General features: G+C 51.1%; 1 protein-coding gene across 1 annotated transcript in view; it reads left to right on the forward strand.

Moving 5' to 3' along the window:
* Positions 1 to 26,949, forward strand: part of LOC133353379 (receptor-type tyrosine-protein phosphatase kappa-like) — a 189,203-nt gene that overhangs the window by 105,461 nt on the left and 56,793 nt on the right. The window contains 4 exon segments of the mRNA XM_061569582.1: positions 3,537 to 3,691; positions 11,648 to 11,725; positions 16,010 to 16,060; positions 17,225 to 17,236. Of these exon segments, the coding sequence (XP_061425566.1) occupies positions 3,537 to 3,691; positions 11,648 to 11,725; positions 16,010 to 16,060; positions 17,225 to 17,236 (296 nt within the window).

Genomic DNA, 26,949 nt, shown 5'->3' on the forward strand with positions numbered 1-26,949 from the left:
GTGTGAAAAAGTCTGTCCTGTGGCTTGAGCGAAAATCGTGATCTTTGGCCCCAGTTTAAAACATTATGTCCTCGTGTTCGAAGTGCTGTAAAGGACGAAGCTACCTGTGTAGTGTGTGGAGCTAACATTGTGGGTGGGGCTAACAGAGTGGGTGGGGCTACCCAAGCAGTGGGTGGGCTGACAGTGGGAGGGGCTACCAAGCTCGCCATGTGTTCCAGTTGAGCGCACAGAGATGTGGCAGATTTAAGGCTCACGACCGGCTATGGACAGGGAAATGTTGAAGATCATTCCCTAGGCAAAGGTGCTGTGTACTCTGGCACCACGGCGCTTCTGAGCATGGCTAACGTGACACCAGCGTGCTGCCTGCTGATGTATTTCAGAGAGGGATACCCATTATGTGGGTGCATTCTTAATGAATACAGGGTGTGTGTTAATAGCCAACATCTGCTGTCATCTAGGCACTGACACACGCACCATTATTCCAAGCTGCGCAAAGTGTGCTCAGGCTTGTGCTCAGGGGGCTGTTTAATGGCAGGTCCATGGCTTTTTGTGAGGTTGCTCTCTCACTTAAATGTGTTCAGGGCTCGGAATCGGAGCGTTTCAAGCCATTAACCACCTCAACGATACATTCTCCCAGACAGCTCGTGTCTACTCCAAAAACATTTTGGCCAACACGCTGAGCAGCAGAGCTGGGGAGGGTGCATTGGTGTCACGAGGGCCAGCCAACCGGGAACAGTGACGTGGCCAGGCAGCGCGCGCGTTTGCCGCTTGTTTCAGAGGTTTGTGGTTTGAACCTCGCGGCCAGCCTAGATAATACTTGCAGGTGTTGTCAATCAGACAGTTGCGCTGTCTCCTTCACATTTTTTTTTATAAAAGAGCAGTCCGACGTGTGCCAGCGTCGTGGTACAAAGTTGCCAAATTTGTAAACTATTCAAATTGCTTTATTTCGAAAAGCCACATAAGTGACATGCCCCCCTGCTGCCAGAATAGACTAATACCCTCTTGCAGGCCAATGCTGCATTCACCTTGTGCCGCATAGGGAGAGCTGCCAGTGAGGGAGGGGGGTCTCCTGCTGTCAGTCACCTCGAGGTATAGTGCGTGGGAGGCACGGTGTGAATATTCAGTGATGATGACGATGATGCCCGGGCTCCGAGAGGAGCCGCAGGGGCTGTGGGCAGGACGTGTGCTGGGGACGATCAATCATTATAATCACTTTTGGTATTCACTGCCATTGGGATTATACAAGGCTGTATTTCACAGACAGATTTAGTTTCCCAGTAGTGGGCGATGTTTTTGTGTGGGTTTACCCATTTAAGTAGTTTGCGAGTATTTTTTAAAATGTTGTATAAATATATTTTCGGACCACGACGCCGGGGGGACACATGGCCTACTGCTTTTCGAGTGATGTCACGTGATCTCTAACGTCCACCATAAACCAGACGGCGCACAGACATGCTCCGAATCGTCCCCCGGTGATATTCAACTAGCTTGTAACCGGGAACCTCTGCCACACTGGGCCAGGACGTGATGGCCCGGTGAGGTGCCGTGGCCCGGTCTCACACCCTCGGCAGCGAACTGGAGACTCCGGCTGGGATGTTTTGGATGCAGACGGCATCGTACCTGCTTTTTCACGTTGAATCTGACATCTGCATAATTGAGAAGCGCATCGTTGAGTTGGGTTCTGTGGGCATTGCCGCAATATTTAATAGGAAGTGGAGAGTAAGCGGAGCGGGAGCTGCTGTGTCTGTGTGTGTTTTAAAATGCAAGCGAAATGTAAATGAAGCCATGTTATAAAAATTCAGGGCGAGCTGAGGGTACCCTTAAGTTATAAAATCGTGAATTACAATCGCCAAGATGGGATGTATTGTTGAAAAAAAGACACATTGTAAAGTTTTCTTGTTAGCATTTATATTTAAATGTTCTGGAATGCTTTAGGAATGCTTTAGCTCTGCCGTACAAGACGTTGGAAATTCTAATTACACGCACCGTAGCTTCCCCTGCCTTGTAACCTTTTGGAAGGTTGAAATTATAGAAGTGTGCGGAACACCGGGAGACCCTGAGTTAGGGGTTATTTATATTGCAAGAGAAGTTCCACACGTGGCGGGGCTCACTCCGTCCGAGAAGTACTGCATCGCGTGTCGCCACGCACGTGGCCACTCTCGTCCCACGGCGCTGGAAGAACTCGCCCGTGTGCGTCTTGTGGAATAGCGACTGATTGGCGTTTTTGTTTTCAAGTCGTGATTCGTCACGAGATGTGTGCAAAGTTAAAGTCTCTATTGACAAAGGGAAATGCTCAGGAGGTTAGAAGTGAAGGCAACAATGTCTACGTCTTACATTGATATTGCAGTAACCCTGTAAGTTAGTGGAACAATACTTACTTGATCATCTGCTCTTTTATTAAAGTACAGATGCACGAAATCACCAAACTTTGCCATAAATTAACATAATCCGAGAATGTCATTACTTGAAACAAATATGTCAAAATATACTGCAGGCTATTCTATCCCTGCGCACGATGGCAGCAGCGATATGGTTCAGGAGCTCAAGACCAATGTCGCGGTCCTGCTGCTGCTGGCCTGGACGATCGGATTTCAGTGGACAGAGAGAAAGAGTTCGTGTCATGTCGCTGTTCCTCCTCCTCCTCTCTTGAAGGAGCGCAGACCACAGATGGGTGACTTGGCAGCCCATGATTTGGGTTGCATGGCCACAGTCACGCTACTGTGGCTCATATAATTTAATTTAGAATGCTGCATCCCAGCCCTGGAAGGAGCTTAAATTTGTCAGTGTGTGCTTAATGAATGTGTAATGCATCGACCTTATCAATGTTATGTTGGTCACGTTGAAGACCTTTTGGAATAGTGAGGCTTCTCCTAGTCATGTCATGAGCACTTTAATACAGAAAACAAGTAAAACATTTCTACCCCGTGGCAGAGTAAGATAATCAAGCAACCTGGCCCACGTAACGTGATGGCGTTGTCTCAATGGAACAACCGTTTTGTTTGTTGTGCTACTCGTGAGGTGAAGGCAGAAACAGAGCAGAAATGAATTACTTATCATTAGCGGTAGAATACAACTAACTGCACCTCCGCCCCCCACCACCACTCCTGCCGAATTGTTGGATTGTCACGGTTCGAGAATCGATTATTTGATTAAAGTCTGTGAATGGTAGCGCCTTTAGGGGCTGCCGAGGTGACACGAGCCCGATTACATACGACATGTGCCAATCAAAAACAATTGCTTCTTACACAAGCATATTGATACATATATCGAGAGTTTAAGAAGCAACACGAATCCAATCAATAGCAATAATATTAACAAGGAATCAATGCGTCCGTAATTTCCATCACTACTTATAATGCTCCGTTGCGAACGGCGTCACATCTTTCACTTATTCCTCGGCTAACGAATCGGTGCTGCCGCTTGTAATACGCGACGCTGCGTCGCGGCATCGCGGCGTGCCCAGCCGCACGCCGCTGCCGGCGCTCTTCCCGTTGCCGGCGTCCGTCGCTCACCGGCCTCTGATCCCCTTCACGCAGAAAACTGGCGAAGAAGCGCAAGGAGACTGTGAGCGCCACGCGGCAGGAGATGACGCACATGGTGAACTCGATGGATCGCGGCTACGGTGACCAGAGCCTGACCCTCATCGACGACCAGGGCACCTTCCTGGACACGCACAACGTCAGCACCCAATGTGAGCGACGCAGCGCGGCACGCGCTCGCACGTGGGGCGAGCTCGTGGCTTCGGCCCGGTCGCTGATGGCTGCACAAAAAACCCCATTTTGTTCAATTTGTCTTTCCTGTTCACTTTCGGAGTCGCTCATCCACTCACTCACTCAACCACTCATCCACCTGCTCAACCACCTTCTCAACCACCCACCCGTTCAACCAAACACCCACCCATTCAACCACCCACCACCCACCCACCCACTCAACTATCCACCCGCTCAACCACCCACTCGCTCGCTTGCTCTCCCACTTAGTCAACCACTCGCTAACTTACCCACTCATGCACACTCTAATCACTGGCTCACTCTCCCACTCACCCATCCACCCAATCGCTCACTCAGCCATTCACTCACTCAGCCACTCGCTCAGTCTAATCACTCAATCACTCATTCACCCACCCAGTCACTCACCCACCCACCAGGAGAGATAAGAGCAGCGTGAGTGAGCGTTAGGACACCTTCACTCACTGAGTGATGTTGTGAGTCAGTGAATGGTTGTCGTTGTCGTTGTTGCTGTCGTTAAGAGCAGCATCTCTGAGGGCATTTTCTGCAGAAGGTCAGGCCCCTAACGAGTGTGGAGGCTGCCATAGGCTGTGGTAAAGAGGAGACAATTGTGCGAAGTTACTTGCCAGCTGCGAGCGCTGCTTTCGGAGGAGCGCGCCGCTCGGGATGGTAGACGTCAAAAAGCTGACGACATCCCCGATGCACCGTGCTAATTGTCTTCATTTTTAAACTTTGGTGCATATTACCACCATGGCAAGAGACCAAGGTATAATTGCAAGGGCATAATAAGCAATACACTTTCCTTGTATATATGTAGTGGGTTCCACGGAGGTACATACTTGAACGTGGAGGCAACACGCTATTCTCGCACCCCAACAGGGTAACTACATAAACGTACACTGGTTAACTAGACCACAACGGGGTAACTAGACCACAATGGGGTAACTACATAACTGGGTCAGTCAGTAACACACTGCCTGACCCACGATAGCGAGCGTAAAAACCGAAGACCGAGGACCGAGCATCGAAGAGACGTAGCACCGACGGGTTCCATTCCAACAGACAGCCTCGATCGGCTCTCGGGACCTCCCTTTTATGCCCCTGAGCGTGGCCTGACTCCGCCCTCGGCCACGCCCCCTTCTAGATCCTACTAGAAGGTTCTGGGCTATACATCACGTGTCCCTCTCGCAATCTTCTGGCCCCCCTCATTATCCTGTCCTGGTCACGTGCCCTCTCGGGTTTGCCCAGACTGTCCCGTCCTCACCTGCCCTCTCTCTGACTTGTCACCAGAACCATGCCCCCTAGGGCCCCCTTCCATGCCATACATACTCTGGTGCCTCAGTAGCTGTCGCTAAACGCCGTAGTGACTCAATATACGTCACTACATATATTTACGTGTGTTGTTGATATAATTGAATTTCTTTTTGCTGAATTGTTTAAAATCCCGACAGCTACACCCAGAACCCCCCCTCACCACCCCCCGTATAGCAGGGCAAGTGACGCTGGGTGGATTAGAACAGAGTCCAGGCGGTTATTGTGCCCTTGGTACACACGTTCAGTTTGTGAATGGGAACAATTGCTTGTTTGTGACCTGTTCAGAGGTTGTGTATGCAAACGCGTTGAGCGTAATGCGGTCATCAGAATTGTGGGGACGAGACAGAAGAGATAAGAAGCAGTGCAAACAAGAGACGGTAGAAATCAAGCAGAAGAGCATCGACTTTTGGATGGAATCGTGACCCTGAATTGTGACAATTTCGTGAAATCACTGGGGGTTGAGATTTGACGCCGTGCTTTTACGCCCATACATAGTCATCCCCACTGCATGCTTATCGTGCATGCACAACTCCTCCACTCATCTCAATACATGTGAATGTTTATGCGCGCGTGTAATGGTTAGCTAGTCGGTCTTATTCTCTGCCACGGCTAATCATCGTTGGCGATTATCCAAACTGGTCGTGGGTCCTCCGCTACGTTGACTTGGCATTAAATAAGTATTTGCAGTATATTGGAACAGGGAAAATCGACTGGGCAATACTCGTTTTGGATGTGGACCTAGTTACACCGTAGAAACCTGGTTGCAGCCACAGCATAACAACAACCGCCTGGTGCCATGAGCAAACATCAGCACTGGGGAAACAAAGGTGGCCAGGCGTGGTACTGGTGGCACAACCTCCTCGTGCACCGTGTCAGCCTTCGTAGATTCCAACTCATGGCGCTTTCTCCCAACAGTTTTTCACGGCAGTTGGGGGAATATATGGCTTTTGTGTCATAGCCATTTTATGTGCTCGTCAACCACGATTTAAACATTTTGCTGGAATATATTTCAGTACCCGGCACACCGCATGAAGTATGCCTCTCACGACGGCTTTGTTTGCTCGTCGCGTGCCTACTCCAGCCTTAGAGCGAACGTGGTCGCACGAGAGAGGCTATTGTTCCACGTGGGAGGAGGATCAACGTTCTCGATACGACGGTGTTGCGATGAGCATGTTGTGCGCTTGACTGACGGGAGGTGAGCATGTGACCATCATAGCGGCTCCTTCTTAAAGCTGGGGGGTGGGGGGGGGTTCATTCAGTCGCCCGTGGTATTTCAAAAGGGCCAATTTCAATGATGCCATTTGCTTGTCACGAGACGAAATGTTACTCTGAAAAACACCGAATAGCGCTGACGGTATAATCACACGTATTGTCATTTTAAGACAGGGATGAGATTATATTTTTTAAAATTGACACATTTGCGCAGGCAAAGTGCGACGTATGTGGCCACTTGATGAACTCTGACGCCACGTGGCCTACGAGCGGAGGCTCATTGAAGCATTCATTCGCGACGTGCCAACAAAATAATTTGTCTTTCGGTTCCCTCCTGTGGCAGCCACACACGTGCACGCACACACACGCGGCGACACACACACAGCGCTGATAATTATTCAGAGTGAGAATTAAAATTACAGGCCTGGGTTTGTTGTAAATAACCTTGGCTGTCACTTGTAGGTGGCTTCATGTTTGTACATCGCAGGAAAGACAATGGCTCGCGGCGGCGGGGTTAGGAGGCGTCATCGATACGCCAGCCAATTATTCCACTCGGCACACAGCGTCCAAAAAAATTCAACTTTGTGTGTGGGCGTCCGCTCTATAAACCATACAACTACTGCTACGAATAATAATGATAAATACATACAAAAATTGTTCCAGAAGGACAAAGGGACCTCGCAAAAAATGTTTTAGATCAATGTTTATGGAGATGTAATTCCGGCGTAGGCATGCAGGGCATGCCTGCACGTGTTGCAGCTAAGGGGTTAACTTGGGAGACGTCTCGGGGCCAGACTGAATGGGCACACGATTTTATCCTCCGCGCACTTCCCTGCGCCTGCTGCGGAACCCTGAGCACGTTTTTGTGTGAACTGGGGGAATGTGAACCTGTGTAATGCACGTAGGCAACTAAATACAAAGATCCCCCGTGTAGCCTTCATAGGCTGTTGGAGCAAGTGCTGAACAGTAGCAAATGCCTATGAAGATCGACGCACACATGATGGGATAGTATGGCTAGCAACACACCTGACCGCCTTTGTCTCCCCGGTGCTGATGTTTACCCAGGATACTTTCTGTAAGGCCAAGTTGACCTGCCGGGGAGGCCCAGAACCGGTTCAGATATTTAGCCGTTAGCCACGAACGGGAATCGAACTCGGGTGGCCAGGTCCGTAGCGCAGTGCACGAACCGCTGACACAAACCACTGTCAGTTCAAGGGCTTCGGTTCCACATCAGAAAGCTCCCTTCCTCCTTCCTTGTATTCCGAGAAGTCTTGCACAGTTGTTCAGCTGCCCAATGCCATAGCAGTACACGCTCGAGGCATATAAAGCACAAAATGCAGTGGAAGGCAATGAAAGTGCGACACAGAGTGGGTTCAAATATACTTACATAAGCAAACAAATAAACATTCAATTGAGTTGACATTTCAAAATAACAAACCCGCAACTTTTCACAAATGCCACATTATTTACAAGTGGCACTGTCGCTCCCCTAAATCATAGCGAGTAAGCACCCGCACTGCACGCATAGTCTCGGATAGTCAAAAGGATGTGTTCTTGTCACATGCTCCGGTGATACCAGGCCACATAGCGACCACAAAACTCGTAATTCTTGTAGCCCACGCCCACCAACTGCCGAGATTGTATCCTCAACCCCAAATTGTGCATCGGAGACAAAGCAGGCAGCAGAACGGGAGCATTTTTTTTGCTGTGAATGGCAGAGGGAATATTACGTCCTTGAATGTTGAAGTGGCCGGATGGCTCTGAAGGATAAAGTTCCGACACTACCGCCACCGCTGTCGTGGCTGCCGCCGGCACGCTTCCTCGCGTGGTTTGGTGGAGGAGGAGAGTCGTGATGATGGCACAACGAGGAGCTGGTGGGAGACACCGCACCGTGGATATTCTTGACATGCGAGCAAGGCTCAGTTACGACTCGTTTAGTTGACGAGCGATCGTGCATCACAGTGAATGTCGGCCACAATTGGAGCACAAGCCACATGTTCTCGTGTCGTTTCCAGTTGTGCAAAAACACCCGAATTGTCAGTTTAACACGTATGCTTTCGCGACCAATATCCATCATATAGGTTTTTTGGATTAGTTCGCGTAAATATAAATGTGAATTAGTAAGGTTTGTCACGTAAACAAAACGTGCCAATTCGTTACTAGTACAGCACACCAGTGTGGAGCCAAGCCACAACATTTACAATCTGAGTACGACATTTCGCCAGTAATTACAATTAGCTTCATCAGGTGACATTTAAATTTGTGGAGAAATCCTCCTGTATCCTTTCTTAAATAGAGGGATACTTGTGATGACGTCACTTGTGAGCCCTTCACGTGTGAAGGGGGGGAGGCATTAATGAATGCATATAAATCACAATGGGTATCCATTGCCGGTTGGGTTATTCATATGGCAATCAACGTACATGATACATACATTTGCTCTCCAACACAACGGTGTGTTGTACTGGTAACGAATTGGCATGTTCTGTTTACATGACAACCCTTACTAATTGGCTGTGTCGGGTGGTGGTGGGTTTAACGACACATTTATATATTCATGCGATCTAACCCAAAAAAACCTCTATTATGAATCCTAATTGTGTTATGTTAAGCAGATGATGCTAATAGTCGCGACATTTGTTTTAGTTCACTTGATCTGCCCTCATCATTACGGCTATCAAGGATTGCTCCATTGATGGCTTACGTTGAATTAAGTGACCAACGGTCCTTGCTACATGCACAAAATGTTTAATGTAACAACAACGAAACTGAGCGTACGACAAATGGGATTGGGGGCTAGCCTGCAGGGCTGGGATAGGAGCGTCTGCTGCAGGAGCCGGCGCCAGTGCCGGTTTGGTTTGGTAGCTGTGTAGCTGGCGTTGGGCTCGGTGTCCCACTCGTGGTCGCGACGATGGTTGTGGAGGAAGTCCGAGGGGGGGTCCTGTGCCCGGCATCGGTAGCGACCGTACGACGTCCATCCCGGCGTCCACGCCGTACGCTGCGTATCCAGCGAGCGTGCACGAGGCCGGGGTTGCATTGCACGGTTGCCTGTGTGGCCCAGCACCAGACTCCGTGTGCTCGTGTGGTCTCCGTAGTGCAGTGGTTATCACGGTCACCTAACACGCGACGATGGTCCCCCTGTTCAAAACCGGGCAGAAATGTAGAATCCTACGGGAGTGGGAGTGTCGGGGTTAATGCTCTGCAATACAAACCCTGAGTTCGATCCCCACTCGCAGCCAACATCAGTGGCTAACAACTATTATTCCTGGGCTTCCCATAGGTCGACTCACCCTTAATTGAGTAGTTGCCGTGATGTGCAAACATCAGCACTCGTGCGCTGCGCCGGGCTTGATCGTTGCTTGCTAATAGGACTTACTTACCTCAAGAGTCTGTGTCGGATACATCGGGATTTTTGTCTTTATCTTTGTTCCACGTACCTTCAGCCGAGTCAACAACAGTCGACCTAGTAGGCGAGTTGCAGTTGGCCTGCTGGGTAGGACTACCTACATAGGCCAAAGGAGCATGCCTAGCAGGACAACGAGGCCGCCGTGGTGGTGGTCCCCGTCGAGGTTGGCTGGCGTCGCCTGCCGACCACCATGCCTCCGTCGGCTGGGCGGTCGATGCCAAGAATAGCGACCTCGCCTTGTGCGCTCCTGACCTCTACAATGACATACTCTTAGTTCTTTCGGTAAAGTCACGTAGGTAAAAAATTAAATTAAAATTAATAAAAATAAAACAATAAAATCACGACGTTTCGGAGGCAACACAAGTCTCCGTCATCAGGTGGGACCGTCACAGCCAGATTTGCAGCAAATCTGGTGGGACCGTCACAGCCAGATTTGCTGCAAATCTGGCTGTGACGGTCCCACCTGATGACGGAGACGTGTGTTGCCTCCGAAACGTCGTGATTTTATTGTTTTATTTTTATTAATTTTAATTTCATTTTTTACCTACGTGACTTTACCGAAAGAACTAAGAGTATGAATCCTTGCAGTCACGAAAGCTTCAAATCTAGAACTCTACAATGACCTCGGCCAATGTAGCCCGGCCCTATTGGCCCCACAGGTCAATGGCCATAGGTCAGCGGGTCACGCAATCTCAGAAGGCCATTGAGCGCACGTGCATTTTTTCCACGCGGGCCATTCTAGTTTTTGTGTTACTAATGACAACGGCGAAACTAACAATCAGCCGTCGTTAATCCACTGCTGGTTGAACTCATCAAGCCGCCACGGTCTCTCACGACTCGGTGGTGTAGTCATCCACCCAGCACCTGCTACGTGGATTATTACGGCCACATTCTTTGCTCCATCTCCTGATGACGGACGCTTGTGTTGCGCCCGAAACGTCGTGATTTATTTTATTTTATACCTACGTGACTTTACCCAAAGAACCAAAGAGTATGGATTCCTGCAGTCACGAAAGCTTCAAATCAAGATCCAATGTGTGAGTATTTTGTCAAGGACAGGAGGCAAAGCAACGCTAAATGCGTCGTGGGTGTTGAAGGGCTGCTTGAATAACGATTGTCACTGCAACCTCCGTGTTCATCCTTTTTACTCGTGAATTACTAAACTTTTTGGAGTAGAGTCACGAAGGTTGTGAGTGAATCATCAAGGTTTCCTTTTCAGGAGATTTTTTTATTGTCGTGCGTTCAAATTCTTTGAAAAAAAATCATGCATGGAGCTGTGATTGTCAACACCGGAGCTCACAAATGATCGCTGATTTTGCCTCCGAGAAAATCCTTAATCAGAATAAACGCCTTGCAGAGGCGTCGGCCCCACAATAACAACGACGACAACAACAACAACGCTGTGTGGCTATCGGCTTCTTGCGCTGCAGCTGTGTGCTGCAGGTCACAGGCTGTGCACTGCGCCACGCAACTCAACACATCTCCTCCACACAGCTCCAACATCACAGAGCTGAATGCAGCGATAGGCGACTCCACATCACTGCACATAGCTCCACTATAATCTACACATGCTCTACAAAGCTCCACGCAGCTCCACGTTACTTCACACAGCTCCACGTAGCCCCAAATCCCACACGGGGTACACGAGCTGAGCCACCGAGCACAGGCAGGGAAGCGCGATGATTTAACGACGAGACGTTTACTAATTTGTTAAGTTTCACACGGCTCCATTCGTGTCGAGACTGCGCCTCGTCGCGGTGTTCGTCATCGCTGTGCGCGTGTCTCTCCCGCCCACGCCTCTCGTGTTTAATTCGCAGCCGTCAGCGCTTTGACCGACGGCGCTCGCCGCTCTGCGCGTCGCTTCGCCTTGCGCGCTCCGCGCTTACGAGCGCCGGAGCGAATCGGCGCCCACGCGCGCGACCTCCCCCCCCCCCCTTATTTTTCGCTCACAAACGCCGGCCCTGTTTGCTCTTTGTTTTGCGTGCAGCGTATTACACCTCTCCATCCACCACCATTCAAACCCATGGCACCTCCTGCAGAACTGCACAGCCATACTTCATCCAAGGTAACCCACCGGCTGAAACGCCCGCTGTGCACACCCCGGCCTCCGTGCGCCCTCTCCCCGCCCCTCCCCGCCTCGCCCGGTCACACGGCATGCTCCAAAGCTCCCACGCGTGCGTGTGTGCGCGTGCGTGCATGTGTGTGCGCGTGCGTGCGTGCATGTGTGCATGTGCGTGTCCAGCATTCGGCCGTGGGTCCCCGTGCTTGTCTGTGTGCTTGAGTTTGTTGATTTTTGTCGTCGTTTTATTTCATTTGTTCCTCCCCCCGCCGCTCGACGCTGGGCAGGTCTCAAAGCCCGTCGCTCGTTGTGTGCCGCAGCGCGCCTTTGAGTCGTCGATGCCGAGTCTCGAATCAAACCGAGTCCCGGCCGCGCTGCTGGACCCCGCGCATGTGCGTAGCGGCGTTGGGCGAGCCACTGTTTACCGCGATTTAAGCGACGCGACGCTCCGCTTTTAACGCCAAGAGACGCGTCTGCGACATCTGCAATCGGCTAAATTGAGTGTTGTGTGAGCAAACTAAGTGGCAGCAAAGTGCAGCAATTGGCTAATCGCGTTGCTGCGGCACGGACGCTGTTAGCGACCTTGCAAAGAGCGCAGGTTGTGAATGCGCGTCAGTTCAACATACAAAGGCAAAGATCTCCCGTATAGCCTTAACAGACTTTGGGGCAAGAGCTGTTCACAAGCACCCTGGCACGGCACACGAGGGGGTGAGTGGCCAGCACCACGCCCGACCGCCTTTGTCTCCCCAGTGGTTATGTTTACTACACACCGCACCAGGTACTCTTTTGAGGCTGAGTCGACCTAGGGGAGGCCCAGAACTGGTTCAGATAATCATCACTGGTGTTGTCCGTGAGTGGGAATCGACCTCGGGTCGCCGGGTTCGTAGCGCAGCGTAGCGCTAACCACGACTCGACTGCTCCCCAGGGTTCAACACACATGGTGGTGGGCTGCAGAACCTACAGCGCGCCATGCTCTCTTGGGGTCAAGTTCAGTGCCCCAAATCTGGTTCACGGAAATGTTCGAGACCCCCAATTAAAATCCCAGCGTTACATTTTCCCAATGTGCGAGCGTGAGGTGCGGCTCCGTGAAGTAAATGCGCTAATTGCGACGGAGCCGGAATCGTTAATTAGAAGGGAATCGTGCAGTGGACGTTCATTTAGGCGTGATTTTAAGTAGCAGGCTGTGTTGGAAGAATGACTTTGCCAAAATTTTAAACGTAAATATGGGGCGGACGAACTTAGCCCCGTAACAGGGAACGCCGAGAAACAAACAGGGGGTTCGTGCGCGAGGAATTCTAAATGTCGTGGTAACTCAACGGCCGCGTTCGCACTCGAACATTTTTTTTTGCCCATTTCCAATGTCGATGGCGGCTTGCGCGCTTCTGAGCCGGGGCAACTCGTGAACTGAAACCCATGGAACGGGGCAACCCGCACAAGGGTGCGTTGCTCTGTAAATATTGGCCGGGCCATACCTTGCTCCTCTTTCCTGTAGCTCTCAGCTCCTGGGCAAATATTTGCCCTGCGATGCGCTTGCCTAAACCCTGCAATATTCCACGCGACCCCACGGCAGCTCCGTTGGGTAATGTTTGTTTTTTTGCCGGACTGCTAAATCGACAGGAAATTGCATTTGGCTCGCCAAATTTATCTCGCTATTACTTGGCAGCGCACCGCCACCCGTTTACATGAGTCAAACAAGGCCATGAAGAGCTGGCGAATGGAGTCAACAGCGTTAATGTGTTGGCCTACACACTTTCATTTAACCCGGCGACCCGTCCCAGCCCTCCTGGATCGCAATCGCCGTGTTACTTTATCTTGGCGCGACGTCCTCCTATCTTTCATTAAAATCCTGACCCTGACGTTGTGGAGCGGTGATGTGTGCGCGAGTGCGAATGTGTGTTTGTGTTGCGTGTGTGCGTGCGTGTCGAATTGAGGGGAGTGGTGGGTGCACTGGTTAGTGCACTGCACTATAAACTGAACGAAAATGGTTCAATTCCCTGTCCTAAGTTGACTCAGCCTTTAATGAGTACTTTGTGTGGTGTTAAGACATCAACACTTTGGAGAGACAAAGGTGGCCGGGCGTGGTATTGCCAACGCCACCCCCTGATGCACCGTACCAGCTTTAATGGGTGCTCACTAACAGCGCTTGCTGCAACAGTCCGTGTAGGCTGTACAGGAAATGTTTGTTGGGTGTGTTTGTGGAATATATGTGTAATGAGTTCAACTGAGTCGCATACGCACTTCTTGGAGGCAGCACATGTATTATACCAACACTCGGGGTTAACAAGATAACAACCTTTTGTGGTGGACCACAGGCTAACTGCGCTAATTACTATGTAACTTAACTACAACGGACCGGACCCCGGCCTGGGTCCGGGTCCACGTGTTGGTGACTCTTCAGGACGTAGAACGTAGACGTCTTCAGGATACAACAACAGCAACGCCGAACCCCGGTCCCTCTGGGGACCTGGCTTTTATCCTCCCTGGTCGTGGCTGGCTTCGCCCTTGGCCACGACCACCTTCTCGCAGGATCTCGCCCCGACACGTGACCACCCCCAGCCCCCCCGATTTGGGGCCCCTGTGTAGACTTTACCAGTCACGTGTCCTCCGGGGTCAACCAGAGTGCCACGGCCTAAAGTAACCCCATTCCCTGGCCGACACACTCCATCCTGTAGGGGTCGGCACTGCACGCAGAGCGTGGTGCCACTCAGCGCTACGACTCAGCGCTCACCGAGCCCTTCTAGGGCCGGTACTACACCCACATGTACGAGGCATCAGCGATGTCGCTACATACGGGGTGTCCGCGATGTGAGTACATCGCACCCCGTGCCCCTCTAGAGCCGGCATTACACAGTGACGTCACTACGTCTGCACCTATGTGAGTAATGTATTGTCGGTAGTGGTGGCGTAGTGGTTAGCGCTCCGCACTGTGATCCAAGAACCTGGTTGGGATTTTCTTTGGCCCTACAGTGTATGTAAGGGCTCTATCTTAGTGGAAAAATATGTATGTATGCATGCATGCGTGTTTACGTACGTGCCTTGGGCTGGTGCAATGGGAAGCATCCGTCAGTCATCTCGGTCGGTTAACCCTGACCACCTGAACCTGTCGGCGAGCCTTCCAGATGTCACAAAGCGCCCCGAGCCGGCACGGGCATTGTGGTGACACCACCGCCTCTTTGCACGTATGGCAGCAGCTGCTGCTGCTGTTGGTGTTTTGTCGAGTGTTGCTGAGCCCCTGCAATAGAAGAGCTGCCGCTGTCCGCTCTGCGGCGTCCCAAGACAAAAATCAGCGGTGACACTAAACAGTGTCCTCTGGCCAATTAATAATCGCAGCAAAAGCGCGGAAACCCACGGCGATAATGGATCGCACGCGCGCGGCTTCCAGAGGAGTTGCCGCACACTTTTCCGAGTAACCTTTAAATCATTAGGCCCTGGGAGGCATCCGGGGCGCCTCCGTCAGCTATGCGTAGCTCCGTAGCCGATTTGCGGGGAAGTTGATTGATTACCCGACATTTCCCTCCGTGCCATGCGTGCGTCTGGACCGACGTTAATCTCGTTAACTAAATTAGTGACGAAAATATTTGTCAACGGGGTGGTTGTTATATTTTGATTTAGGCAGTGACGCGGCTGAGGGGACAGAAACCACTGGGCGTGACTGTGGCTGTGTCTGCCCGGCGCAGACCGACTGTGATGAGACGAAATTATCGAGTCTAAATGAGGACGCAGGCCGAGATAATTGAGTAACTTTATTATTGACAGTTGACAGTAATACACTGGGGAAGGCCTAACATGGTAATTGGCTGTGTATGTACAGACAAAAAGATTGACTCGGTTTACTAATTGGCTGTCATAAAGTGGCTGGGTTTGGGGGGAGCGACAGCACGCTCCTCACGACGCGTTTAATAACCGAGAACGTTTCACAGACACGTTCGACTGCTTTAGTTGACTAAACTCGGAGAATGCCGACAATGAAATCCGCAGCCTCGGGCTTGACTGAAACTCCACCGGCAGGTCAGCGTCGACCAGACTCGGGACTGCGGACGGAATACGGCGTAGCGAGTGCGTTGTCACCGGCGTGGTGGATGCGGCCGCCGCGGCCAGGTTTGCCACCTGTCCCTGGTTTTCCCAGAGGATCGTCCTCTTGCAGAGGAGGTGGCTGCCCTGTGTCCGTGTAATAACGGAGCGCTCCTCGAGACGACTCGCGCACGAGTCGCTCTCCCCTCGCGCGCTCTGGGGACACCATCATTCCATTCTTCTTGTCATGACACGTGCCGTTTGTTGTGCACCTCCTAGGTGGGGCAACCCTCGCCGGGGGGTGTGGCGGGGGGGCGGTGGAGTGTACAGGTGTGTGTGCAGGTGTGGGCGCTGACGGGAAAAGCTCACACCATTTGTAATTCTTCCTTTTTGTTCTGCTTCTTTCTTAACTTGCTCACTCTGCTGGATGGGCCAGTCCCCGATGACCTGTTTGTACCTACAGAGGTCTTAGGTGAGAGCTATCCAGTAGAAAACGCTTACTTACATGCTTGCAGTTGGTTTTTAGTGGTTTTGTGTCTGTTCCCATTGCATAGCTCAACACCATTGAGAGATAACTCATTTTGAACAATGACGGTGCGCTTTTGTGTTCGCGTGTGTCACATTCATTGGCCCATCGTTGGTTTTGTGATTGATTGGAAATCTGTCATCATCATAATCATCATCGCTGCTGTCGGGGTTTTTTTTTGAACGCCCTATAAATGCCGTTATTGTACAAGAGAAAGAGCAGTGGCAGCATGGTCTGCGTCCTTCCAAAGCAGTAGAATAGCTCTCGGTGTGCGCTGAGCCCCGTGAAGGAATTGCTCGTGAATGCTCAGAACATCTCAAGCAACAGATCCTGACTGCCTTCTCCGACCCATGCTTTGGCCCTTTAGTTTGGGCTTGAAAACAACATAGCGTGGTTTTTATTTTGTCCTATGGATATACTGGCCACCACCATAGCAATGTGGAATTCCCACCACTGGTTCAAGGCTATTAACAAACACGATTACCGGCCCATCCACATTTGGACAAGGAGATGCTTTGCTGATGTCACTTTTACAGGCAGGCAAAGCCACGTGTCAGAATTGTAATATTTCGTCAATGTAGAGTGATGTGATAATAATGACTTGTTGCAAATACATTTGTGGTTGCCTGTAGTTGATTCATTATATATGTTTAAATGTTATTAAAAGCAATTACTCTACTGCAAGTTATCAGCACTAGATGCCAAGTGTTAAGTGATGTTGTTTTTGACCCATATCAGCAGTGGTGTTATCCATGATTTCAGTTAAGCCGACGGTATCTCTCCCAGCATTTTTTTGTAAATCAATGTTCGAGCGATAGCCGTATTGTTTACATCTAATGTGCGATGGTGTTACGCGTGGCCGTGAAGCCAAACGTTTGCAACCAACGTGGGCGCAGCGCTGTGACAATCTCACCGCAATGCGGCGTTTTTCTTGTTTTTCCTCCCTCGCTGGCCATAACCACTCGCAGTGACGATCAACGGTGAGTACCAGAATCAAAGTTACCCTGCGACCCGTTCGTTACACATCGTTCCCATCATCATTATCATCACCGTCGTAGTTGCTTTGCAATGAGGCTTTGAAACATCTCCGCACCTCTCAGTGACTAGCGCTGCCGCGCACCCACTGAGAACTTTAACCATGGCGCTAATTATCTGCTCGTTAACCAGATGTGGACCCTCTGTGGATCATTGTCAGGAGGTTTACATAAAATGGATAAAGGTGCAGCCCTGTAATGTATTGCTCACGCCACTGCTGGCAGAAGGGCCTCCACAAAAGTGAGCTCTGGAGGTCCCCTCGAGAGCGTAGTGTGACCTCCTCCTCCACACTGGGTAGACATCCTCGAAGAGGCGGCAGTACCCACGCTTTGCCGCACCACGTGACCTGCTGGTCGATAAACTTGTGGTGTACTGCTGGGTGGACAGAGGTGGGCGGATTTAAGAAACGTGCCTGTTATTTAAACTGCCGCGCCGGGAGATCAAATCTAACCGCCGACAAGCGCCCGCTGTTGTTGACACGCAGCATGACACTCGTTTTATTGAGGCCATGTCACTGCCCCAAAGTAAAAAAAAACACCAGAAACTTATCGTCGATATTGTGACCTTTGCTTATAGGCAAACAGTTGGCCTGGCCGCGGTTTAAATTCCAACTGAAAGTCAATCCTCGGTGATCAATTTTGAGGGCGCGTGTGGAGCACGAAAATGCACGTCGCATCGGGCGTGCAGACCCTCCCCCCTCTCCTCTCCGTCCCCCCCACCGCCATTCAATCAGCGCCATTGAATGTGCCCAGCATGGAACACACTGGGAAACCTGGTCTCATTGGCAGAGGGAAGCCGTGGTATCTTTTAACTGTGATTGTATTATTATTGTTGTTATGCAGCTACCACATGAAAAATTAGTAATTCATGTGGCCAGTTGACTCAGGTGTGAGAGCATCCAAACCAGGACCACGGAGACCCTGGGTTTTAATCCAGGTTCCAGCTGTCATCAAGTGTGGGCAGTTGATGGTCTCAGCCCAATGGCCAATGATTTACATATAGACCTTTTAGACTCGCATATAGACCCATAGATGTTCATAAACTCACTTAGATACCAACAAAAACAACAACAACCATTCGCCACTAAGTGGCGGTGACGTCACTACGACGCTTGTGCCAGGCCATGTGCACCTTGAGGCCACGTGAAGTGTCGAACGCCCGCTGGCAGGAGGTCACGGGGCTAGACCCAGGTGCCACGGGTCGACTGATTGAGATGATCGAGATGACTGGCTCATGCACCACCTGTGCCCCCTACTGTGCCAACTTGCTGTGCTTTAGCCACCCGGCACTCCGCTCGTTGTTGTGAGTGTCGCTCCTCCGCCCTCCGTTGTTGTTGGAGGGCGACTGCCTCCAACTGCCCAGTAGCGTTCTTGACGAGCCTCCTCCACAGAGGCCGATCTTGACACCGCTGGTACCAGTCATCGGCAAGTCCACTCAGCTCCACGTCCTCCTGTACCACATCACTCCATCTCTTCTCTAGCTCGTGCCGTGCCCGTTTAGCCTCCTCGATCCGGCTGAACAAAAGCTGTTTAGGCATGCGGTAGCTGGGCATGCGGACTACATGACCTAGCCAACGCAGCCTTGCCTGCCGGAGGAGCTCACCGATGGGACTTTGTCCAGATCTGTTGAGGATTTGTGAGCTCCTCACACAATCCAGCCTGGTTAAACCCAGGATTGATCGTAGACAAGCCAGCCTAAATTTTTATAACCGGTGAAGATGTTCAATTAGGGGGGTTCCATTAGATACCGATAACCTTAACACAGACACCCATTGACTCACAAAGAGACTGATAGACTTGTGTATAAAACCATAGGTATACACAGACCCATCGACTTTTATATAAACACTCATAGCCTCACAAAGAGTGGGAACGAACTGGCTTATTAAGTGAAGTGAGTTGATGGCCTCAGCACAGTCACCAATTACTAAACAAGCCCACCATAAAGTATATATTTTGTTTTCTCTTAATTTGCCTAAGTTGCGTATGTGAGACTTAATGCTGCTATTTACAGGGCATTGAAAGTTATGCTCCTTGTGTGGATGGAGCTCTATTCAAGTGACTTCAGAAGTAGTTCTACGAAGATATCTTCAGAGGCCCTTCTCTGACGCAGGCTGACGATGTTACTGCTCAATTCTGTAGGTGACGAGATAACCCACAGCACCACAGAATAATAGCGCAGGCCAGACAACAGTTTTGCACAATGAGCAGATGACACGTGTTACAAATCACACAGCCTGTGTGCATTTCCAATAAACCCATTGGCACTTGCTGATGAAGTGCATTGTGGTCCTCTTGTCTTAGGCCCACCATCAAAATACTTTTGAGGGATGTGACCGACCGATGGTAGCAGCAGTGATGCAGTGAAGCGACAACTGTGGAGTGGTCCTCACGAGGGTGAAACCGGTCCGTAGTTATCCATCACTCCATCACTGCCGCTGTCAGTCGGTCACATTGGCTCCAATTAATTTTGATGGTGGGCCTAAAACGACAGTACCACAGGGCACTTCTTTGGAAAGTGCCGATGGTTTTTGCAGGCGCACAGAGACTGCGTGCTTTTTGCACGCAGTGTTTGCGTGTAATTTGAAGCTCACTATGCACTGCTCGCAGCAACGTTCTGAATGGCGATTGCTTGATCTCATTGTGTGAGGCCGATGGCATAAACGGAATAGAATTTTGGGCGAAAATTTATTTTATAATGTCCCATATTGTGGGGGTTTCTCTCTCCGCACGATGCGGGTGATGATTGCGTCATTCACGGCGGAAGCTTTGACCATAGAGATACGGCAGTGATGGGGGCAGCCGTCTCCAGGTTTAGACAGTGGGGCATCTGGACAGCGGTGAGTGCCCCACGCCACGAGTCCACTAACCTGAGTGTGATTCCCAACCATGGCAGTGAACAATCAGTGGTGAGCGACATCTGAATGGCCTTGTTCCCCGCCCCCCAATCTTAGCGAACTCGCACGGATCAGAGCAATGAAATATGGTCAGCCGCATGGGGAGGCCTTCACAAAGATCTGAGAAATTATTTACTTTTTATTTATGCCCCAACTGTTGCAAGGAGTGTATAATTGGAGTGTATAATTGCTCAGCTGGAGAGTTTACAGATCACTTTTGCCCAAGGCAGGTGCTCGTTACAATTTGCGTGCAAAGATGGATCACTCGCCGCGCCTCTCCCTGAGCCCCGGCTGTAGCCGTGATCTATTGCCGGGGATGCGCCAGTGGAGCCAGGTACGGTACATGGCATGTGTCTCTGGACACCCCTACAATGTTTAAATACGGCTAAACATCCACAACTTCGGACACAATTCTCGGTACCGCCAAGTCGACGTGTGATGTCGACGCCGATTGTGTTGCAGGATGGAGTGTGCGAGTTCAGGCAGCGCACGAGCGGTGGGCTCCACACCGATTCGGTAGCCACTGTAGATTTGACGACCGCAGTGCAGTGGTGCTCCTCTTGTCTGTGACAGAGTGGGGGGAGGGGGGGGCACGAACTTCGTAGGTCCCGTCCGTAATCCACCCGGTAACCACCGGCAACCATTCGCTCGTGGAGCACCCCCAACTAGCGCAGTGCGCTGTGTCCCTAGGGCACAGCTTCCACGAGCGACAGCTCCCGTCACGAACGATCTTGTAAGAAGAACGCACAGACGAGGCTTGCGAAAGCTCGTTGGTGTGCAGCTGCGGTGAAGGGCTCTGGTAAGAGAGGTAAGAGAGGTTATGTCACTACGAATGTGCAACCGTGAAATGTTCAATCTCCCCTTCCAAGCGCCCCGCGTCGGGGTACCACGCAACAAAGTGGTCTTATCGAGTAATGTCAGCCGCAGCGGCGGCTCACGTTGGCGCAAGGAGAGAAGTACAGGGGCCGCGGTTTCTGGTGCAATGAATGTTGTATTGAGCCCCGAGCGCTGTCGAGCTGGGGACTGTAGTTTGGCGTTAAACTGAGAGAGACGCTTCGGTGCAGCGAGCTCAGTGCACACACACACTCACACACACTCACACACGCACACACACTCACACACACTCACACACTCACACACACACTCACACACACTCACACACGCACACACACTCACACACACTCACACACTCACACACACACTCACACACACTCACACACTCACACACACTCACACTCACACACAGCCACACACTCACACACAATCACACAAGCACACACACTCACACACACACACTCACACACTCACACACACACACTCACACACACACAAACACACACTCACACACACACACTCACACACACACTCCCACACTCACAAAGATAAAGATCCCCCGTATAGCCTTAACAGACTGTAGGGGCAAGTGCTGTTAGCGAGCACCTATGAAGGCCGCAACGGTACACGAGGGGGTGGGTGGCCAACACCACGCCCGACCGCCTTTGTTCCCCCCAGTGGCAATGTTTACACACCGCACCAGGTACTCATTTGAGCTGAGTCGACCTAGGGGAGGCCCGGGACCGGTTCAGATAATCGTCACTGGTGTTGGCCGTGAGCGGGAATCGAACCCGTGTCGCCGGGTTCATAGCGCAGCGCGCTAACCGCTACACTACCGCTCCCCTTCCCACACTCACACACACTCACACACACTCACACACACTCACACACACACTCACACACTCACACACACTCACACACACTCACACACACAATCACTCACTCACACACTCACACACAGAGAGAGATGGACAAAATTAAGCCGGAGTGAGACGAGACGTCTAGGTGAGACGGAATCTTCGTGAAACGAGAGCTATATAGACAAGAGACAGAGAGCTGGTGAGACGGGAAGAGAGCTGGAGACATAATAGGGTAAGAGAGTTTAAGTCGTTTCGTTATATTGTCTTCATATTGAATTTAAGCTGATGTTTCATGCACCCTTTGATTTCCATGAGCTCAGGTCCCCTCCTGAGCTGTTTGGGGCCCCCTCAGGTTTTCTTTGCCAAGCGCAAACAGGGCCGGCCGATAACCTCGCACAGTGACTTGCGCAGATCTCTTCAGAATATATGTTTTAAAAGCAATTGGCTCGCGCCCAATCAATATTGTGGTGGAATCTTAAAGGCAAATTCCTGTTATGCTTCCAGCAAGCAGCTCCTCGCTAAGCCCTCTTTGTGCTTGAGGTGCAACACTCACTTTCGCTATTCCCTCTGGAATTGGCAAATTCTGGTGGTGAAATGGGATCAATTAGGAGATGGATTTGGATTCCAATTTGATTTGAGGCCAACTTCATTGGCTTGTGATTTGATTTGGGGGCCGCGGCTTCTGAGAGCAGGTGCATTAGGAGGAGCGGGTTAATGCGATTCGTTATTACACCGTTGTCACGAGCCTGACGGGCACACCACGGAATCCCGGTCGGTAGCGCGCCTGCCGCCGCATTCTCCATAATTGACCAAGATTGCAGTGAAGACCACTCCCACCGTAGCCACGCGCGCGCACGCTACGATCGCCGTCGTGTGTTTTGTTCGTGAATCCGAGTGCGCTGCACCTACGAAATGTGTCTGTTTGGTTTCTATTCACTGGCTCGCTCGCCAATGCATTCGACAGCAACAATGTATACGACGTTTCAATGCAGCCGCATCTCAACAGGCTTTACACAATTGTAGACTACATGAGGGTAGATGGGGGGGGGGGGGGGGAGGCATTCAGTGCTTTGAATCGAGACAGCTAAGTTAATGTATGGCCAGGTGAGGGCCCATTGAGACTGTGAGTCTCTTTTTTTTTATAGCGACCTGTCTTACTGAAGCGGAAAAATCCAAGATTATATTCGAGCAAAACCAAAGTCTACATGTGCAAGTTCCAAAAGTGAATGTTTTATTTGGACACAGTATCACCGTGTGACAAAATCTGAAATTATGAACAAGATCAGGACCGGTTGAGTTGGAAGGCAGCGTTGAATCCAAGGGCAGCTTCCCAACAAGGATCCGTAGCTTTGTTACCACAGAGATGTACCTCGTAATCATTTAAAAAACACACACGCACACTCGTGGAGCTTAACCATGGAGAAACCATCGCCATGGGCGGAGATTAACAATTATCCACGAATTGCGGGATGAGAGTCCGCTCTTGATTGCCTGCTGGGTCTTGATTCCCCTCGTGCTGAGTTGACACCGAGGCAAAACTGCTGCAGGGCAATATGAGATGCCGGCAATAAACACTCGTGCTGGCTCGGCCTTCGCGGAAGGCTGCGTGTGGCGGTCGATGTCGTGCCCAATCGTGGCTGGGCGACGTGCGGCGAGCTTCCCGTGGAGGGACGGCGAGTCCCAAAGAGCGGCGTAGCTATGGAGGAGCGCTGGCGCTCGCCTGCCCTCCGCACGAACTAGATTTTCATCTTGCACGTGATATCACCATCCTTGACGACATTTCCTGGCTCGACCTCCATCAAGTGGCACAACTATTGAGTGTGCAGGCGGCGCAACTCTACCAGGGCCCTGTGAGCCGCAGGTTGCCCTGGCCACTTGGCAGGGAAGACGGAGAAAAATTGGACAGGGATGGGCAACATTATATTATATATGGATTCCGAATGGATTCGAAATAAATGTTTTTAATTAAATAACTTTATTGGTACCGAGGCTCCCACAAGACCGTGCAGAAGGGCGTGCGGCACAATTTGGCACCAGTTATCAGAGTGCAGTCGTCTCGCTGCCGTTCTCTGCAGTGAGTACAATGCCTTCAAAAACAGCGTCGCTATGCCTCTCAAAATAAACTTCACACTAACAGCTCGCACGTTCCGAGATTCAGCGGTGTACGTGGACCCACCCTCCAACTTGAAGACGTCTCTGAACGGCAAATGGTTAATTGCACCGGGGCCGACGTGAGCCCCCGCTGCGCCACTGGTCCCACAATGGTCGAATGTCGCGTCCCTCGGCGACGTGGGTCGCGGGCACTCGCATAGACGCCAGAAACATCCATTGTTGATGCGCAGTTTTACGGGAGCCGCTCGCGTGCCTCGTGCAAATGTTTGGGTCTAAGTGTAGTGTGTTAGCTTAGGCGCACACTTGTACTTGAAGGCAACACGTTTATTTAACACAACGGGTAACTCTAACAGGATAACAGCATAGGGTGGTGACCACCACGACGAACTAAACTGACATTCAGAGAGACAATTGTATATTCGTACCAGGACAGCTGACTGGCTGTCTGGTCCATGCGTGAAGACCAGAGACCGAGGCCCGAGGATCGAGGATGGCGACTTCAGTCCCAGAGTTGAATGCCCCGATCCCTCTCGGGACCCCGCTTATAACTCCCCTGCCATGGCCGGCTGTGCCCTTGGCCACGTCCCCCTTCCAGAACCCTCGTGGGGACTCTGGATCCTCACCACGTGATCCTCTCACCCCCGACTAGGGGCCTCCCTGCCCTGCTGTCACATCCTCACGCGACCCCCTTCTCAGCGACACCCGGGCTCCGCCCTTACAGTACCACCCCTCACTGGGCACTTTCTCTACACCGCAGTGGCCCCCTGGAGGCCACCACATAAATGTAGTCAGTCCAACTGAGTCGCAGACGTTGTCTTGGGAGCAACACTATTTATTAAGCAACTTCAACGTAACATCAGACAATCTGCACTCGGGTATTGAATGCCCATCTAACCACGCTACGGCAGAACTAGACACGGTTCGCTATCCCGGCCCGGACCACAAGCTGGGTCCCGGACCGCGTGGCCAGAGGCTTCTTCTCCCCGACGTGGATCTTCTTCACACCAGCATACGAAGAACCTCGAGCTACTCACGGGGCGCCCATTATATCTCCCTGGGCTGGGGCTGGCTCTGCCCTTCGCCCCGCCCACCTTCCAGATCTCTCGAGCTCTTTCTCGAAGGCTCCCGAGAGCTCTTTTAGACCACGTGACCACCCAGCGGCCCCCGTCCACCAGTGGCCCCACTCCAATATCATCCGGTCACATGTTAGCAGGTAAACCAGCGTATCGTGCCCCAACGTAACCCTGGCTGACTGCTCTCTCTCGCTCCCTCGCCGGGAGCCCGCACCGCACACTGCTCGCGGTGCTTCCGCGCTGACCAGCGCTCACCCAAGCCCCGCTAGGGCTGGTGGTACTACGCCCAGTAAGCGGGCTACACATAATGTCCGCCGTGGCTTCGTAAGCCCGGCACCACACAGTGACAAACACAGTTACTACATAAGTATAAATATTTCAGGGAAATCGTTAATAATGAGAAACCACTCTGGCGACCAAGTTCATATTGCCAGTGGAGAAAGTTTCGAAGGGAGATGTCGGTCATAATGGCTGAGGAAGCCCTTGCGTGGAGAAGGGTAAAACGTTGAGCAACAGAGACCTCCATTGGGATCGGATGGAAGGGAAGGAATCTGCCAAACTTCTCCAATGTTTACTTTTCCACCCCATACGCTTACTTCTCTTTAGTTATTTACACTTTTTAAAAGTGACCCTTTATATAGCATTTGAAATGTAAACAGGTATACTATATTTGCAGCACGTATGTGTATTTATTTATTTTCATGACTCATCATTTATAGTGTGTGAATGCTGCTGTCTTTGCCTGCGACTGAATGTCAGTAGCGAGTGGTGGTCAAATGATTTGGTTATTTTGGGAGGTGTCTTAGTGGCATTTCAGACCGGCCGGGTTGCTAGGTGGTAGAGTGAGTGGCTCGCAATTGGAAGGTTGCGGGTTCAACTCCTTATTGGGGAATTGACTTGGTTCATCATCTTTCCTGGGTCGATAAAATCAATCCACCCACCTTTCGGGAAAGCGACCAGTGGTTGTCTTATAGATTGACTTACCCCCACCATAGGAATGTGGAATTTCCACCACTGGCTCAGGGCCGTGAATTTGAGCTGAGCACCAGTGGACTCGATGCTCTCTAAGCTGGGAAATCACTTGGGCCGAAGACGTGAAATCCCGCGTGGAAGTCGCGCCATGTGCCGCCCACACACACCGGGTATAAAACGTGGGTAATTAACTATGCAACGAGCGCAGTTGACGTATCTCCGCGCGGCACCGAGCGTGTTCAGCAGACCGCTGTGACAAGGGTTGTCCAAAGTGGTCTAATATTACATAGCCAGAAATTAATAATAAATAATATCTCCCCGGTCAGATATGTTTTTGAAGCGTGTGTCACAGCAGAGAGTGCGCACTGATTAAACACTTCTTCAGGCACGTTGGTACTCGTCGTGTACTTACCGTCGATGACGTGCGCTTCACAAACGTGGTCATTAGCAATAAACACGCAAACACAAAAAAACTTAAGAGTGCGCAGAGAAGCATGGAGAGATCAACAAGAAATGGTCGACAGCTTAGCGAGGCCTTCATCCAGCAGTGGATTGATCATGGTGGGTGTCGATGAATTGGACATGGGCATGCCTATCATCAGCGGTTATATAATCACTCCATCTCCTCAGAGGATTACCTCTCGAATGCATTTCATGCATTTTCTGCTGCTCCATCATCATCGTTCTCGATCATCGGCCAATCATCCCTTGTCGCGACTAAATTAAGTACAGAACTTTTAATCGTACTTTGTTGTTCTCTTCTAGTTTTTTTTTACAAAATGAATCACTTGCCACCACTCGTTAATGTCTTGGTGTGATTGGCGCGTGGGGCGGCGTGGACGCTGCGCTGAGGATGTTGGGGATGAGCGGCGGCAATAAAAGCCGCGGCACCGGCAGCACCGGCGCGTGTC

This window comes from Lethenteron reissneri, chromosome 43 (assembly GCF_015708825.2).
Source record: "Lethenteron reissneri isolate LAM-NWPU_2019-01 chromosome 43, ASM1570882v1, whole genome shotgun sequence".
NCBI classification, from domain to species: domain Eukaryota; kingdom Metazoa; phylum Chordata; class Hyperoartia; order Petromyzontiformes; family Petromyzontidae; genus Lethenteron; species Lethenteron reissneri.